At 49.0% G+C, this 18,123-nt stretch overlaps 1 protein-coding gene across 1 annotated transcript in view; it reads left to right on the plus strand.

Annotated features, from left to right (window-relative positions):
• ndrg4 (NDRG family member 4) overlaps positions 1-18,123 on the plus strand; it is a 59,848-nt gene that overhangs the window by 24,824 nt on the left and 16,901 nt on the right. Inside the window, 2 exon segments of the mRNA XM_056281282.1 lie at positions 9,028-9,192; positions 13,011-13,049. Of these exon segments, the coding sequence (XP_056137257.1) occupies positions 9,028-9,192; positions 13,011-13,049 (204 nt within the window).

Consider the following 18,123-nt stretch of genomic DNA (forward strand, 5'->3'; position numbering starts at 1 on the left):
CTACTGATCCGGGGAGGGCTGCAGACTACCACATGCCTCCTCCAACACATGTGGAGTCGCCAGCCGCTTCTTTTCACCTGACGGTGAGGAGTTTCACCAGGGGGGACGTAGCGCGTGGGAGGATCACGCTTTCCCCCCCAGTTCCTCCTTCCCCCCAAACAGGCACCCCGACCGACCAGAGGAGGCGCTAGTGCAGCGACCAGGACACATACCCACATCCGGCTTCCCAGCCGTAGACACGGACAATTGTATGTGTAGGGACGCCCGACCAAGCCGGAGGTAACACGGGGATTCAAACCGCCGATCTCCGTGTTAGTAAGCAACAGAACAGACCGCTACGCTACCCGGCCACCTGATACCTCCTGCTGCTGGCATTTTTGCAGCAACAGCCATTCAACGCATCAGCCTTCTGTACTCGCTCCTCTATATGCTGCTCTCCATTGGTGCCTGTGTGAGGGCCCTCACACAGGAAATGTGTCAAGTCTGCCACACATGAAGAGAAGATGGAGGAACTTGTGCGCCGAATGCGGAGGGGAAAGCAATAGGTGCTAAAATATAAAGCAAAGTGTTATCCAACGTTTATCCATCCATCCATCCATTATCCAGACCGCTTGTCCTGCTCTCAGGGTTGCGGGGATGCTGGAGCCCTTCCCAGCAGTCACCGGGCGGCAGGCAGGAAGACACCCTGGAAGACACCCTGGACAGGCCGCCAGGCCATCACACGGGGCCGACACCACGTTTGATGTGGCTCGACGTGTCGCTCCAGTCCGCCTTCCCCAGACTACACACGCAACCCCTGCATTATCTTACCGGTGTTACACCAAAGTTTGCAATCACAGGGAATTGTGGCCTGTAGGTGGACATTTTCTGCTAATTCCCCTAAACAGAAACAAAAAATGAGGGATAACTACTTTAACATAGCTCAGGAACTTTAAATGGATGTGCTATTGACTCGTCATCATATCCCCAACTACAACTACGCAGACGTGATCAGCCCAACATCTAAAATGTTTGTGAATTTTAGAAAAGTTTACATAAAAAGTTTTGACATCTGCAGCGTGTGTCAAATCTGACCCGACAGGAAATCATACTCCTGGCAAATTGAAGCAAATCCGACCCAAGCAACACTCTTTATGAGCCGCTTTCTCACCATCGACGTCACCTTCCTCACTATTCCCCCCTTCAAGCACCTTTAACCCTCTTCTCCTCTCACCATCTCTCTTTCTGATAACCTGAGGCTTCTCCTCTCTCAACCGATGGCGCAAAGTCAAAAAGGAAAGCCCTTCCTCTGCCACAACGGCACCCGTCTTTCAGAATACGACATCCACATTCATATATACGGTACCATGGGAACTGACTTTTCCCTCACACATGAGTACCTCGGTATCATCTCTCGCAGGCGTGGCATGAACGGCGCTGCACTGATTTTCTTGCAACATCAGTATCTTGATTAGACTTGTACGGGGTCTTGTCAACATTTTATTCTGTCAGACTATTTCCATCCATCCATCCATTATACAAGCCACTTATCTCAGTCGGGGAATGCTGGAGCCTATCCCAGCAGTCATTGGGCAACAGGTGGGGAGACACCCTGTACAGGCCGCCGGGCCCACACCCACACCCACACACACACACACACACAAACCTAGGGACAATTCAGTATGGCCGATTCCCCTGAACTACACGTCTTTGGACTGTGGGAGGAAACCGGAGCACCCGGAGGAAACCCACGCAGACACATGGAGGGAACATGGAAATGCAACACACAGGATGACCTGGGATGACCCTCAAGGCTGGACAACCTCGGGGTTCGAACCTCGGCCCTTCTTGCTGTGAGGCGACCGCGCGAACCACTGCGCCACTGTGCCGCCTTCAGCCTATTTCACCACGAGCAAATGATTCACCGTCCATGGTGATCATTATGATCAGCTGATCATGATAACGAGGAGAAGGATCAGGCTGAAAGGAGGATGCCTGTGATGAAGATAGCTTTCGTAAGGAAATGGATTGCATTTATATAGCGTTTTTCCAGCTGCAACAGCCACTCAAAGCACTTCACAATCAACGAATGCCTCACATTCACCCATTCAGACGCACACACTCATACATCAACAGCTCATACATCAACAGCGGTGTCAACCATGCAAGGTACCAGCTCATTGGGAGCAGTTAGGGGTTAGGTGCCTTACTCAAGGGCACCTCAACATTTTTGCCAGGAGGAGCCGAGGATCAAACCAGCAACCGACCAGTTACCTGATGACCTGTTGTACTGCCGAGCAACTGTCACCCACAAAGATAGCGTTGTGGAAAGAAGACACGGGGCCCTAGTAAGACTGCTCAAATGCAGGACATCTCCATGACAAAAAAAAAAGGAAGAAAAAGAAAAAACAATCAATTTATAATGATTCTCCACCCATCAAAAGGCGACACAAAGTACAAAGTGAGAACATAATCAGAGTGACCCAAGGGCCCACCAGTTAGCTTTGTCGCATTTGCAAGACATTAAGTCTGTAATTGATGCCACGGCCGAATTGAGGATCATGCTTGAGATGAATATAGGTTGGAGAAAGTTCAAAGAAAGTTGAATCCGCTCATCTGGACACGTTCATTGAGAAAAACGTTTCATCACTCATCTAAGTGACCTCTTCAATCTCAACTGACTGCAGGTATCTCCACTTTTATAAACAATACAGTTGCGTAATGACCGAAACCAATGATCAGTTTCATATGCAAATGGGCATGACCATTAACACAGTTACAATGGCCATGTGTACTATTCACAGAGGATTGGGGAAGGTTTACAATCACAGCATTATAAAATGGCGACGGATGTAGTCTTAGGTCCCCCCCTCCGTTCGGGGATGGTCATTCCCTCTTCACATTGAGGGCCTCTTTGACTCCCCATTCAAACCAGCGTTCCTCCCTATCATTTAAAACCTTCATTTGGGTTATTCAATTTGATAATTGTGAGGCAAGACCCGCTAGCAGTCATAAAACCATACTTCCGCCTATTAGACATGTGTAGTACCTGTGGTTGTCCCTTGTCTCCCATTCTGTTTGTGATATTCATGGACAGGATCTCAAGGTGCAGCCAAGGTGAGGTGTGTGTCCATTTTGGGAACCTCAGAATTGCATCTCTGCTCTTCGCAGATGATATGGTTTTGTTGGCTTCATCAGAACGCGACCTCCAGCGCGCACTGGGGCGGTTTGCAGCTGAGTGTGAAATGGCTGGGATGAGAGCCAGCACCTCCAAGTCTGAGGCCATGGTTCTCTACCGGAATATGGTGGATTGCTCCCTCTGGGTTGGGGAGGAGTTGTTACCTCAAGTGAAGGAGTTCCAAGTATCTCGGGATCTTGTCCACGAGTGAGGGTAGGATGGAGAAGGGGATTGACAGGCGGATTGGTGCAGCATCAGCAGTAATGCAGATGTTGTACCGGACCGTTGTGGTGAAGAGAGAGCTGAGCCGGAAGGCAAAGCTCTCAATTTACCAGTCAATCTTCATTCCAATCCTAAGCTATGGTCATGAGCTTTGGGTAGTGACTGAAAGGGTGAGATCGCAGATACAAGCAGCTGAAATGAGTTTCCTCTGTAGGGTGTCTGGGCTCAGCCTTAGAGATAGGGTGAGGAGCTCAAACATCCGGAGGGAGCTTGGAGTAGAGCCGCTGCTCCTTCGCATTGAAAGGAGCCAGTTGAGATGGCTCGGACATCTGAGTAGGATGCCTCCTGGGCGCCTTCCTTTGGAGGTTTACCGGGCACAGCCAACTGGGAGGAGACCCCGGGGTAGACCCAGAACTCTCTGGAGGGACTACATGTCCAATCTGGTCTGGGAACACCTTGGGATCCCCCAGGAGGAGCTGGAGGGTGTTGCTAGGAAGAAGGATGCCTGGAGTACCCTACTTAGCTTGCTGCCACCGTGACCCAACCCCAGAAAAGCGGTTGAAGATCAGATGAGATGAGACGAGATTAGTACCTGTGGCTGAAGCAGATGATGAATAGCTGCTTGCTTTTAGAGGCTGTTGTCCCCTCTGGCAATAAAAACCAAGTAAACCTAAAAACGGTGAATCAAAATCTGGGCAGCCTTTTATAAGAGGATCAGTTATAGTTGAAACAGGCTAGTATACACAGTGTACCCTTCTGTGGAGAGAGATCAGGGGAGATATTTGGTGGACAGCAGGAAGGACAAAGAGCCAGCTGCTATCCTAGATTTAAACAAGAACAAATCATCATCCTCTCGCATGGGTATGTGTATAGGAATCTTTTATAGTTTAAGTATAGTGGGCTTGACTTAACCCCAGAGGAAAAGGTAGAAAGCAATATAAGAGGAGACATTCTGGAGAAGCTAAGGCGTGCTTTGGTGAATCCAAACACTGAAAAACGTCAGAGCCGTTCATGAACGCGTGGCTCTTTGAGTCTGGTACAAGAAGCTGCGGGCAGGGTCAGGTCTTCAAGTACACCCACACCTGGAGCTCTGCCAGATACCAGGGAAAGTAGGAGGTGCACACGTGGGCAGAAAACACAGTTCATTTGCAATGAACATACATTCATATACTTTCATTCTTTTAAACACGGGTACACACATTCAAACAAACACACATGTACAAGCAAAGACTCATTCCTGTACCTGGTATCTGGTTAGAAAAGCAACTATATGTTTCAGTTGAATATGTTATTTTAGGAAAGCAATGTTTTAATGTGCAGTATAACCACCTCCTGTTTTCACCATAGCTCAAATATAAGGTTTAATTTTGACCTTTTTCTTTTCTTTTTTTACTGAAAATGAGTGGTGTATCATAAGGTAGGTATGACCAGAGGACCACAAAATACAAAAGTAAGGGTGGTATTGTTTAATTAGTGCTTTGCACTGTTAAAACCTGTTGGTTCAAATTTGACCCGACAACACAAAAGGTGAGTCATCACTTTTTCAGCACATGAAAAGGATTGAAGAGAAAGTTTGATTGTTTAAACTTCTGTTTCTAGGTGAAATATTTATGATGTTTTTCCTGCAAGATGTGTTAATTGGGATAACCACTCACTTTTCTGTGTGATTTCAGGATATATGGCTGTAGTTAGAGAATAGACTCATCCTTGATTCATGCCAGCAAAGAAGACCGATTCAAATACACGTGAAGGTCCGACAGCCAAGCACAAAACCCACTGCCGCCTTGGTGTTTCAGCCTTCTGTTTACATAAGTTTCGGGGGTCGAAGTGGAGAAGCCTAGTTGGCATTGACTCTGTCGACAGTGACTGAAAGGCAAACCTGTATCAATAAATCACTGCTTTGAAATGCATTGACTTGACTTAGGCTTTAAAAGCTACTGGGTATGATCTGGTCAATATAGGTCCTGTAAGTCACGTTATTGATCTGGTAATCGAGGAGGAAAAAAAAGGTAATTTAGCCTGCTCATTACAACTCACTGCACACAGATAATTAAGGCCAATGACTGTTGCAGCGATCGTTTCATGTGCTGGTGACTCAGCGGGTTGAGGACAAATGTGGCTCAGACACCGATCAGTTTTATGTTATGCCCTCAATCCCTCATGTCATTTGCAGCTGTGTTGTTTCTCTTGCTTTCTGTCTTGTGAAGCAATAGTTGAGTGACCTCATAGCATATTCACTGAGGGACCATACTTCCTGGAACGGTGTAACATCCAAGTCTGACTCGGGGAACTCAGGTTTACTGATACCACAGCTTGGGAGCTGGTGGTTCTCTCTCCACCCACTGTTTCTTGCACCTCCCTCCACCAACCAATTTCTTGCGCCTCACTCATCCTCAGTCCTCTAGATTAATTCCTGATAAACAGTAAGAGAAGGCCTCAGTCAGACATTTCTTCCTAATATGGCCAAGACATATTAGGAAGAAAGGTTTAGACTGCCTATGGTAGAAAGCTAGAGGATGAGTAACTGTTCTTTAGCATTATGTTACCATTTATCCATCCATTAACAACAACAATAATAATGATAATAATAATGATAATAATAATAATAATAAGAAGAAGCAAATTTATAATATGGACTTAAAAGTGGATATGGGGGCATGTAGTCCTATTTAATCAGATAGCACAGGTTTAATAACCTTTCCGATTTAGTTTAGATCTTAGGATAGTTAAAAAGGCTTTGTCTATTGACCTTAGACTAGGCTTTTGCAAGAAACAAATGAAAAGCTCAATGACATTTGCTGGCGATAAATAATTAATAGCATGTAAAGTAATAATGGCGGCACGATGGCCCGGTGGTTAGCACTGTTGCCTCACAACAAGAGGTTCCCAGGTCTTTTCTGTGTGGAGTTTGCGTGTTCTCCTTGTGTCTGTGTGGGTTTCCTCCGGGTGCTCCAGTTTCCCCCCACTATCAAAAATACATGCATGTTAGGGTTAATACTCCTGTCTGTGCCCTTGACCAAGGCAATGGAAAGAAGAACTGGAGTTGGTCCCCGGGCGCTGCAGCTGCCCACTGTTCCTATACAATAAGATGGGTCAAATGCAGAGAACAAATTCATTGTAAGAATACAATGTCAAATACAGTGGCTTTCATTTCAATATCAATATGCGAAAACTAGCTACTGGCTAATGTAAGGCGGCTAAAGTTGAGTTGAAAGATCACACATCCTGGCCAAGACGCAGATGAGAAAAAAATCCTCCAATGGAGACAGGAATATGGTGAGCTGCAATAGTGAATGTGGGGGGAAAATAAAATTCCTGTTGGACAAAATAATCTAATTTAGTTTTTTCTGAGCTCCTAGATGCATAACTGAAGCGTTCACTTTATTTCTTTAATGAAGCGGGGAGACCAGAATTGAAAAGGACCATGTGGTTTCTGGCAGCTGGCTGGATGTTGGATGAAAAGCTGCCAAGATCTTTCTGCATTTCAGATGCTGCATTTCATTTGGCAAATAAAAAGAAAACCTCAGATAAATCTTCATTCATCTAAAAAGTTTTTTTTTTTATCCATCCAACACATCTGTGACAATGACTGGTTGCAGATGGCTGCTTGTATGACCAGATCTGGAAAATACACCAGCAAAACAAAAACCAATAGACACAACGAATTATACAGCAAAGAAAGTGTAATGTAATGCAAAAACTGCCTCTTTTTAAAGGCTGATGTTGTTAAAGTCAGTATCAGTGGGACCATAGTAAAACTGCGGGTGATGCATCCCTTCTGCTTGTCATGTCCTACTTTAAAGTGCACTGCAGCTTGCAGCGATTCTCTCTTATCACTGAGGAGACAGACAGCAAGCTTCAGGGGAGCTGCTATTCTGGTTTCAAAACAAGTGAGAACGTTTTACAATAATCCCAACCCCAAAAACATTGCTTTTCCACAAGTTAGGATCTTAAGAAAGCTATAACAAAACTATACAAACGAGTTTGATTTTAAAACGTCAATCATGTATGATCAATCATTTATGTAAGCCTATTAAATGTTGCTAGATATTAATTGCAATCACCCTTTCAAATTGCACCACGCCTCGAAATAATGTGTGAGACAAGCCATTGGGGCTGAACAAATTACAAAATCATCATTGTGTAAACTGCTAATAAGACACATTAGCCCCTAGCTAACGGGTCTGACCCTTTAGCCGAGCGGTTGGTGATGTCGCCTTGTGGTGCAGTACACTTCGTATCGAATCCCGCACCGGGCAAGAAAATAACCGGTGGCAGTGGTGGGATCCGGAAGTGTGCAGATCCTCAGAAGTCTCTTCGGAGCGCGGGAATAACAAAGCACGAGGGCGCGCTTCCGGGGAGGGTGACGACTGTAAACTACTAATAAGACACGTTAGCCCCTAGCTAACGGATCTGACCATTTAGCCGAGCGGTTAGTGACGTCGCCTTGTGGCGCAGCACACCTCGTATCGAATCTCGCACCAGGCAAGAAAATAACCGTTTACAATTGTAATATTTTTATTTTCTGTGATGTGCAGTGAGCAGTGAGGTGTTAAAGAATAAAAAAGGAGTTACACGATTTTCACCAAATTTAAATGGGCAGGTTTTAACTTTCGACGCTCCGTTTGCAAAGAGTTTATCGCCGTAGCAACGATAAGGGTGATTTTAGAGGAGAAGTACAGCCGTTGTCCATGAAATCATTGGTCTGACATCGCCAGACCAATTCGCAAGTGAGTCTGGCTCCTCTCCGTTCATTTTCGATTTCCAGCAGCGGGCGTTGCCAACGAGTGCGCGCCAAAATGCCTCTGGTCACAATTGGATAGACCTAACAACCGATCACAGCAACGGAATGTATGACTTACCCAATCCTGTTGGAAGCACGGCGAACACGTCTTTTTCGTCAACGAAAGCTTTAAGCGCCGTTGTTTGTTCTTATTTTAGAGAAAATGGCGGATCCAACGGACCGTTCCGTTATCGGCGGCAGCCATTTTGGTTGTTTACGAAAACGCCTCGACAGCGCTCCTCTGTACGTCATAGTATCAAACCCCGCCCCGTTTTAGATCAACGGCTGTGATTGGCCCGACCCGGGCCAGGTCGGTGGAAATCTGCCTGAACGGGAGGGGGGGCCAGACGCCAGAGCAAATAAAACGTGAGCTCGCAGATTTGTCTAGTTCCCAGGCTATGAAGTCACTGAATCAAACGAAATGACACTTGTCAGATGCACTGAGGTATTTTTCTTCACGGGTAGTCATTAAAAAAAAAACCCAAATTTTGAAAGATGTCATTTTCTATCGAGCAACAAGAGTTTTAGCCTAACATGGCTGATGGACCTAAATGGCCTTACATCACATCCTTTTGGCAATGTGACGATTGCACATATATTGCAGTGTGGATTCTGAAACGGTATATTGTTCAGCTCAAACATACCCTATGTCGTATTGAGAAACACACATGTCCCCTATTAGGAACAGCTACAGAAGAGGAACTTCCAACTCCTTCCCAATGCACCCCCCCCCCTACATCGTGGTGTAATGCAGACTCCCAAGCCCCGTTGGAGTCTGCATTACACTGTTGTCAAATCTGCTCCAGACAAGCCCAGGTGAAACTAACGTGGTGTCACGCACTGTGTTTGTTGTTTCATGACGCAGCAGGATAGAAGAGAGGAAGCCAAAGGGGGTGTGCACGCGCTCCCCTGCCCCAGCCCCCCGCCCCCCGCACCTCCCCCTCCCCACAGCCGCCCCACCCAACGCTGGCACGTCATCGCACGGCACTGGCTTCGCCAGACCCGCCGTCGGACCGGTGGGGTCATCCCGGTAACTACCAAAACCACCGGACAGCCGGAACAGGAAGCACAACACAAAACAGAACCCAGTGGTGCACGCAGCTTAGGCGCAGCAGCGGGGATTTCAAACTTGTAGCCTGTCATCAGGGGGGTGTGATTGTGGAGCAGAGTTAAAGTCCATGGGCTGTCCTTCTAAATGTCTAAAACCCCTCTAAACTGAGCTTTAAAGCTGAAATCCGAGATTTCCCCCCCCCCTCCATTAATACACAATCAGTTTACCCATCTGGACCACAGAGTCAGGTTGCATAGGCCTAATACTAGCTGGTGTCTGTATCTTCCCAGTGTTTCTCAACCCAGTCCTCAAGGAACCCCTATCCTGCATATTTTCTTTGCAACCCTGCATAGGTAGCCCTGCTTGTACTTACTCGACCAATCATCTCGCAGCACTTAATTATGCAAGGTGTGCAACATCTGACGAAATTCAAACAGGTACCTATACAGGGTTGCAAAGAAAATCTGCAGGATAGGGGGGCCAACCCAGTCCTTGAGGACTGGGTTGAGAAACACTGGCCGAAGACACGCTCCAGTTACGGCTGTGACGTCATAAACGGATACTGGTGCAGCGGTGAAAACGTTCCCTACTCAAACAGGGAAACGGGTTTGAAACATGATGGCGACGTGGCAGCGCTTATGCCGGACAGATAATCTACGATCAGTATGGCAACACAACAACATCCCCGTATAGTTTGGTGTACTTTGCTGTACATTAGATTGCCTGTGTTAGCTTTGGTCCGAGGAGGCCATTTTCTCAAGGTGGGAACTGTTTTACTGCTGAACTGACGGCACACCGGCGATTAATGACCGCCGCACCTTATTTGTAGTTTGTAGTTCTCACCGCCAGAGGGCAGGGACTGGTCGAGGAAATCACGGATTTCAGCTTAAAGTAGTCCAGCACCTAACCAAAAAAAAAAACAAAAATGGGTTCATCACTCAAACACTGACTCCGGTGTGGCGCCAGAGTCTGCTCTGTTTCTCCCAGTATCTAATGTTGTCCCAGACCTCCTCCTCGATCACAAACGACTGAAAGACGCGCGCAACTTTACTGCGCATGCGTCCTCACGGCGCCGTTTCTCCCTGAGCCAGGCAAGCCGGACACATGAGTGGGATATAACAGAGCAACAGCGCCACCTGCTAGCGCAACCGCCATCCTACACCCCCCCCCCGTCTCTAACATTCACCCTCACAGGACTCAGAGCCATTTTGTGAAATCACCAGGGAGGAAGTCGCCCTCTTTAGTGGCGGAAGCAAAACCTAAAGTCACTTGTTTTTTTCCCCCCCACATCCCCAGCAGTTTTGTTGGCGGTAGAGCATTGGAAATGGATTGAAATTCAAAGGCAGCTCCAGGTCCTGTTTGTGGGTGCATGACGGGCTGACCTCTGACCTCTCTCTGTCTCTGACCGTGTCTCCGTTCACTGTGGGAATGAAACGACGACCTTCTTTTTCCCCCCTTTCTTTTGCTGTGTTGTCTAACGATGAAAACTGCACTATCTCTTTTGTCTTTTTCTCTCTTAACTCCCCTTTGAATTTGTGTGATTCATATTTAATTCTACCCCGTCTTCTCTGCAGATGTCAGATAGACGTGTTTGCTTTGGAATTGCAACTAAAATCTCATTTTTTTTGCATGCAATTACTGGAACTAATGTGACCTATATATATATATTTTCACAGTGCTGTGGCTCACACGTATCCTCTCTTGCATGCCCACGGTTGTTTTTTTTGCAGTGACGTCTGGATGAGCGGCTGTGTGTTCCTGCTCTGCTCTTCCCTCAGCAGAAGAGCAGAGCAGCACTTAACCTTAAACAAGCGTTGAGATAACACAGGTCGTGTCGCCCTCCAACACGCGCGCGCTGATGGGCTGAAAAATGACACAACTATCATCCAATCCGAGTCATTTTTGAGTGCATTTCGTAGCACGTGTTTCGTTGCGGCCGGCAAAACCTTCGTTATGACACGCAACTCTTGTGAGAGCGAGGGTCAGGGCCCCGGTTCCCCCAAAATCACGCCGCGCGTTCGATGCATTGGTCAGATCTGAAGCAGCTGGGATGTCCCACACTCAAATCTGCCAAGTATTCATGGCGTTTCTTGCAGCATTCACATGTCTCGGTGCATGCTCAATAATCCGGGTATGCAGACGTGCCAGCAAGTTGCATCAGCTCATCTGAAAGACAACGATGAAGCATCCACAGGCCGCTCGAGAAATTCACTGAGGAGATTTGGTGGGTTGGGGGGAGTTTAAGATTAACACTTGTCAAACACTCAGACTGTTTGGCTCCGGCTAATGAAGCTGTCACCTCCGCTCAGCATGCAGCGAGCTACAGACAGACTCTCTGATTGCATTATCTCGTCCGGTAGCCAATAAGTCCATTGCAGCGGGGGGGAGGGGGGGGGGTGGATTTTGATCTCCTTGCAGCCGTGGCAGGACGACAAAATGTCTATTTGTTTTGGAGCTGATTATATTACACGGCCCATCTTTGTTCTGCGGAGGAACATCGTCGCGGGGAACATTTTGCTGCGGGGGAATCTGGGCGACGCTCTCTCTCACCCTTCCTGTCTGGGATGCTGTCTTCCCTCACTTTTAACCGGCGTGTCTGGTCCACGTCTCCCAAACGCATTCTAGCAGGTCGTCTTTATCCGTATCTAGGAAAATATGCTGGGATAATATGGGGTGATATGACACATTTGGGGCGGCACGGTGGCGCGGCGGTTAGCACGGTCGCCTCACAGCAAGAAGGCCCTGGATTCGAGCCCCGGGGTAGTCCAACCTTGGTGGGTCGTCCCGGGCCGTCCTCTGTGTGGGGTTTGCATGTTCTCCCCGTGTCTGCGTGGGTTTCCTCCGGGGGCTCCGGTCTCCTCCCACAGTCCAAAGACATGGAGGCCAGGTGAACCAGCCGTACTAAATTGTCCCTAGGCGTGAATGTGTGTGTGGGCCCTGTGACGGCCTGGCGGCCTGTCCAGGGTGTCTCCCCGCCTGCCGCCCACTGACAGCCGGGATAGGCTCCAGCACCGCCGCGACCCCGAGAGCAGGGTGATGAGCGGTTTGGATCATGGATGGATGGATGGATGGGAAACACATTTGTTGGCCACAAATCTACTACACGGGCCAATACCCTGGAAATGACATACACGGCATTTACTGGATGTGTCGGTCCAAAATGATGCAAACACAGTAAAGGGCAGGCCTTTTGAAAATGGGTGTCCATGGTTGGAAATCAACCCCTGATCTCGCTTGCATTTGTGCCGTGCTCCCTAACATTAGGTTACAAAGGAGGGGCCTGCAAGGAAGACGTTGCATTAGTAATCCGTCTCCTACGGATCTGCATATTTCCCAGCTCATTTGCATGTGTGTGTGTGTGTGTGTGTGTGTGTTCAGGGACAAAGCATCAATTACAATGATAAAGTGAAGATGGCCGTGCTAGTTAATGATCATACTGCTAAGGTGCTTCTGGGAAACGGGGTCTGGCCTGGTCTGGTCTGGTCTGGACCAGCTGTGTGTGACCGTAGGAGCAGAGGAGGCTTTCTCTCATGTGTGAAGCTCTGCATATGTGTACGACTTTGTGTTTGCCTGTTTTAAATAACTTTTTTTCTTTTCCATTTCCCGCTCTCGCTCTTTCTGTCTCTCTCCCTTCTTCTTCTTCTTCTTCTTCTTCTTCTTCTTCTTCTTCTTCTTCTTCTTCTTCTTCTTCTTCTTCTTCTTCTTCTTCTTCTTCTTCTTCCTCTGTGTCTCTCTCTCTCTCCATGTCTCCTCCTGTCTCTGTTTCTGCCCTTCCCCCCGCCATTCTCCGGCTGTAGGAAAACTGTGAGCAGCTGATGCCAGCAGGAGACTGGAAGGTACGAGGTGATGTTTGCTGTTGCGATGCCATGCTGTTGTCTTCTCTCTCTCTCCTCTCCCTTTTTTTTGGGGGGGGGGTTTTCTCCCCCCCTTTTTCTCCCCGATTGTACTTGGCCAATTACCCCACTCCCCGGGCAGGGCTGCAGACTACCACATGCCTCCTCCCATACATGTGGAGTCGCCAGCCGTTTCTTTTCACCTGACGGTGAGGAGTTTCACCAGGGGGAGGTAGCGCGTGGGAGGATCATGCTAACCCCCCCCCCCCCGAAAGGCATTGAAGGATACAGCTCAAAAAGGACGGCATTGAAGGACACAGCAAACGCAGGATGAATTATTAGACCTTGTGAAGGTGGGCGGCACGGCGGCCCCGCAGCAAGAAGGCCCCGGGTTCGAACCCTGGGGTTGTCCAACCTTGGGGGGTCATCCCGGGTCGTCCTCTGTGTGGAGTTTGTATGTTCTCCTCGTGTCCGCTGTGGGTTTCCTCCGGGTGCTCCGGTTCCCTCCCATGTTAGGGTCCATACTCCTGTCTGTGCCCCTGAGCAAGGCAGTGGAGAGAAGGACCGGAGCTGGTCCCCGGGTGCCGCAGCCAGCTGCCCGCTGCTCCTATACAATAGGATGAGTTAAATGCAGAGCATGAATTCCCCTACGGGGATTAATAAAGTACAACAAAATCCAAAAAAAAATATGGCACCAACTCCGTATAAAGGACAGAAGAAGAAGAAGAAGAAATCACCTTCAAGATAAAACCCACAAGCTCTTAACACAAGAAGGCCCCGAGGCACGAGATCATGTCACTTTATTTTGCAGTTTCGCTGTCATCAAGACCAAACACCATTGCTGTCATCACTTCCATACAGCTTCACGTCCCCCCTACACAGACCGTTACGCCACTCGTCTCCAAAAATTCTCCGAAGGCTGACGAAGAAGTTGGGGTTCACACCTGTGCCAAGCGTTAATTGGGGGGTTGTGCGTCCAATCCCATCAAACACCCTTCGTTTCACACTTGCGTCTGACACGTTAAGCCCCATCCCCGACCGCTCTGCAGTGGGGATTAAGGAAAGCTGGCCTGGTGTCTGCGCGTGCACGCGCTTACCCGCGGTACTGTATGTGTGCACGAATGCGCGCTGGCACAGTTACACAAAAAGAAAACATGCTACACACTCAAACATCACATTACGTTACGTTTGGGGATGTTTAGCAGGGGGCCCATCGCAAATGGGTGCGAAAGAATAACGGACTTCAGCTGCAAAAAGCAAATTAACTTGCAAGCTAAAAAAGGAGGAGGGCGATTGTCAGGGACGTTAAGCAAGCGTGCATGCTCACATACAACTATATGCATGTGCAAAAATATCCCACGCGCATGCATGCTTGCACATGTGCGTGCATGCTTGCACATGTGTGAGCATGCATGCACGCACGTGCATGCATGCTCACACATGTGCAAGCATGCGCACACACATAGATAGCATCATCATATTCTCCACCATATATCCAGGTGTTTTTGTTACAATGTGGGAAAAAACAAAAGCAGGGAGCGAGAAGGAGAGAACAGAGGGAGGGAGGGAGGGAGGGAGGGAGGGGCTTCATTTGCATGTCGGTGTGATGACGGCCCACATCGTTATGAAGAGAGAAGGGTAAGCGGTGGATATCTGGCTCCGAGAGAAAGAGGGAAAGACGCCAGCCGTTTAAAAACGGACGGGTAATGTGGACGAGTCAGCGGGGGGGGGGGGGGATTAGTCTCCGCTGGGGAGGAAAGGGAGGAAAATGTCAGAGAATGCAGAGGGGAGGGGAGGGGGGGGCGTTAAGTCGAGTCAGCTTTCTGTCAACAGGGAAAAGAGGGGGGGAGAGAGAGAGAGAGAGAGAAGAGGGGATAGATGGGGTGGGGTGGAGGGGGGTGGAGGGTCGGGACAAAGGCTGCATGGCTGAATCAAACTTTAGAGCAGCGCAGAGAGGCAGAAAGTGTGTGTGTGCGTGCGTGCGTGTGTGTGTGTGTGTGTGTGTGTGTGTGTGTGTGTGTGTGTGTGTGTGTGTGTGTGTGTGTGTGTGTGTGTGTGGTGGCTGTAGTCAGCAGGACGGCCGGCCGGTCTGGCACCGCCACAGTTCTCTGTGAAGGCAGCCACGCCTTTGACCTTTTGCCTATCCTGGGTTTGTTTGTTGTTTCCAAACCACACAACTGCAGATGTGAGTCTGCCCCCTCGGCCTCGGCCCCGCGCCACTGAGAGCACCGGACAGCAGCCCTCCTGGTGCATATAAAAGCCTATGTCCGCGGTAACCGTGGCCTTTTGGGTTCGGCTTACCCAGGGTTTGCAGCTTGTCAAGGCCTCGTCAGGGGGGCCTCTTTATGATTAGCACGCTGTTATGTTTCAGCCAAAAAGGGGGACGACAACAAGGTGGGCGGGGTATCAGGATCAGGATCGGGATCGGGATCGGGATTCGGGATAAGGGAATCCGGGTGTGAGGCGGCGACAGAGCCGTCTCGAAAGTAGAGTGGCGGTGCTGATGAGAGAGAGCTCAACAAGGGCGCCGCAAGACAACAAAGATCAGCGAGTCCGCCGACCAATCCGGCGCAAGGGGGCGGATCTCTTAGCCAGTCATCTCCATCCTGCCCAGCCCCCCCACCCCCGTCCTTGGGAAGAATAAACGTCGAGGGGAGGGGAGGGGAGGGGAGGGGAGGGGAGGGGAGGGGAGGGGAGGGGAGGGGAGGGGGAAGTGCTACTGTAAAGCTTGGAGACAGGATAGGAGCAGACCAGAACAGACAAAGACACTGCAGCCTGCAGCATCGCTCCATACCCACCCTAGCCTACGTGGAGCGGGAGTCAGGAGGAGCCGGTCCTGTCACACAGGGGAGGCCCGCCCGTGTCTGCCTGCCAGCTGTATCCTCCTCTTCCTCTTCCTCTTCCTCTTCTTCTTCATCGTCTGAGATTACACCTACCGTGGCACCATGCCCGAGTGCTGGGACGGGGTGAGTGGAAGAGTGTGCGATGGGGGAGGGGAACCGAGTGAGTGTGTGTTGTGGGGGGTGGCGGGGGGGTGGGGGGTGGGGGGGTGGGGGGGGTGTAATGTCTTTGTGCCTGGCGTTTCTGTGATTTCATCAACAGCGTCCTCTGTGCTGCTGATTAAGCGAGTGTCCTCGGCGGAGTAAACCCGGTCGTTTGCATACCTCCCGGCCTTCGCAGGCTGCCTCGCCGACTCGGGTCCGCCGTACGTTGACCTTCGGACAGAAGGTCGCCGTGAAACGACGCGGCAACAGACGCCGGGTCTTGCGTTGAGGGTGTCAGACGACGGGGTCACGGTTTGACTTTGGCCCACTGACACGGATGCTGTGCTATGCAGTAACGCACATCCCTTCATAAGAGCACCGCACACACCGAGTGTGCAGGGACGGGGTGTGTGTGTGTGTGTGTGTGTGTGTGTGTGTGTGTGTGTGTGTGCATAGAAAATGAGAATCATTCTGCAGTGTTGTTCATCTAGGTGTGCTAGAATAAGTGTGTGTGTGTGTGTGTGTGTGCGTGCTGATGTGCGGCTGTGTGTTAAATGAGATTAAGGAAATAAGATTTGCTGCAGAGAAGTAAACAGGTATCTTATTCATGTAAACCTCCGGGTCATTCGGGGATATTTAGCCCTAGGTATTTTCGCCGGTTGTGCGACACCGTTGCCAGGAGATTTTCAGACATCTGCCATTTTGGGGCTTAGCTCACATTGTGTAATGATGGATAAACAAACCACACACACACACACACAAAAATAAAGCTATGATGAGCCTCCACAGAGGCTTGGAGAGGGGCTCATTAACTGTAAGGTATCTCAGGACCCCTCTTTTTCTACTGAGCAATTGCCCAGTGGGGTTTTTTTTTCCAGCTTGTTTATGTCCCGAGCATCTGAAGGTCATCGGGAACTCGCACGCTTGCAAAATGTCTTCTCAGCTTCAACGTCCGCTTAACACCTCTGCTGTCAGGGGGGGGGGGGGAATGGATGTGCACAAAATATGCACAAAATATGTCCCTGACATGGTCTGAATGTGCACAAAATATGTCCCTGACATGGTCTGAATGTGCACAAAATCTGTCCCTGACATGGTCTGAATGTGCACAAAATATGCACAAATATGTCCCTGACATGGTCTGAATGTGCACAAAATATGTCCCTGACATGGTCTGAGTGTGCACAAAATATGTCCCTGACATGGTCTGAATGTGCACAAAATATGTCCCTGACATGGTCTGAGTGTGCACAAAATATGTCCCTGACATGGTCTGAATGTGCACAAAATATGTCCCTGACATGGTCTGAATGTGCACAAAATATGTCCCTGACATGGTCTGAATGTGCACAAAATATGTCCCTGACATGGTCTGAATATGCACAAAATACGTCCCTGACCTGGTCTGAATGTGCACAAAATATGTCCCTGACATAGTCTGAGTGTGCACAAAATATGTCCCTGACATGGTCTGAATGTGCACAAAATATGTCCCTGACACGGTCTGAATATGCACAAAATATGTCCCTGACATAGTCTGAATGTGCACAAAATATGTCCCTGACATGGTCTGAATGTGCACAAAATATGTCCCTGACACGGTCTGAATGTGCACAAAATCTGTCCCTGACACGGTCTGAATGTGCACAAAATATGCACAAAATCTGTCCCTGACCTGGTCTGAATGTGCACAAAATATGCACAAAATCTGTCCCTGACCCTGGTCTGAAGGTGCACAAAATATGTCCCTGACACGGTCTGAATGTGCACAAAATATGTCCCTGACATAGTCTGAATGTGCACAAAATATGTCCCTGACATAGTCTGAGTGTGCACAAAATATGCACAAAATCTGTCCCTGACCTGGTCTGAATGTGCACAAAATATGTCCCTGACACGGTCTGAATGTGCACAAAATATGTCCCTGACACGGTCTGAATGTGCACAAAATATGTCCCTGACATGGTCTGAATGTGCACAAAATCTGTCCCTGACATAGTCTGAATGTGCACAAAATATGTCCCTGACATAGTCTGAGTGTGCACAAAATATGTCTCTGACACGGTCTGATAAAGACTGAATGTCAAGGCCGA

The sequence above is a fragment of the Lampris incognitus genome, chromosome 6 (genome assembly GCF_029633865.1).
Source record: "Lampris incognitus isolate fLamInc1 chromosome 6, fLamInc1.hap2, whole genome shotgun sequence".
NCBI lineage: Eukaryota > Metazoa > Chordata > Actinopteri > Lampriformes > Lampridae > Lampris > Lampris incognitus.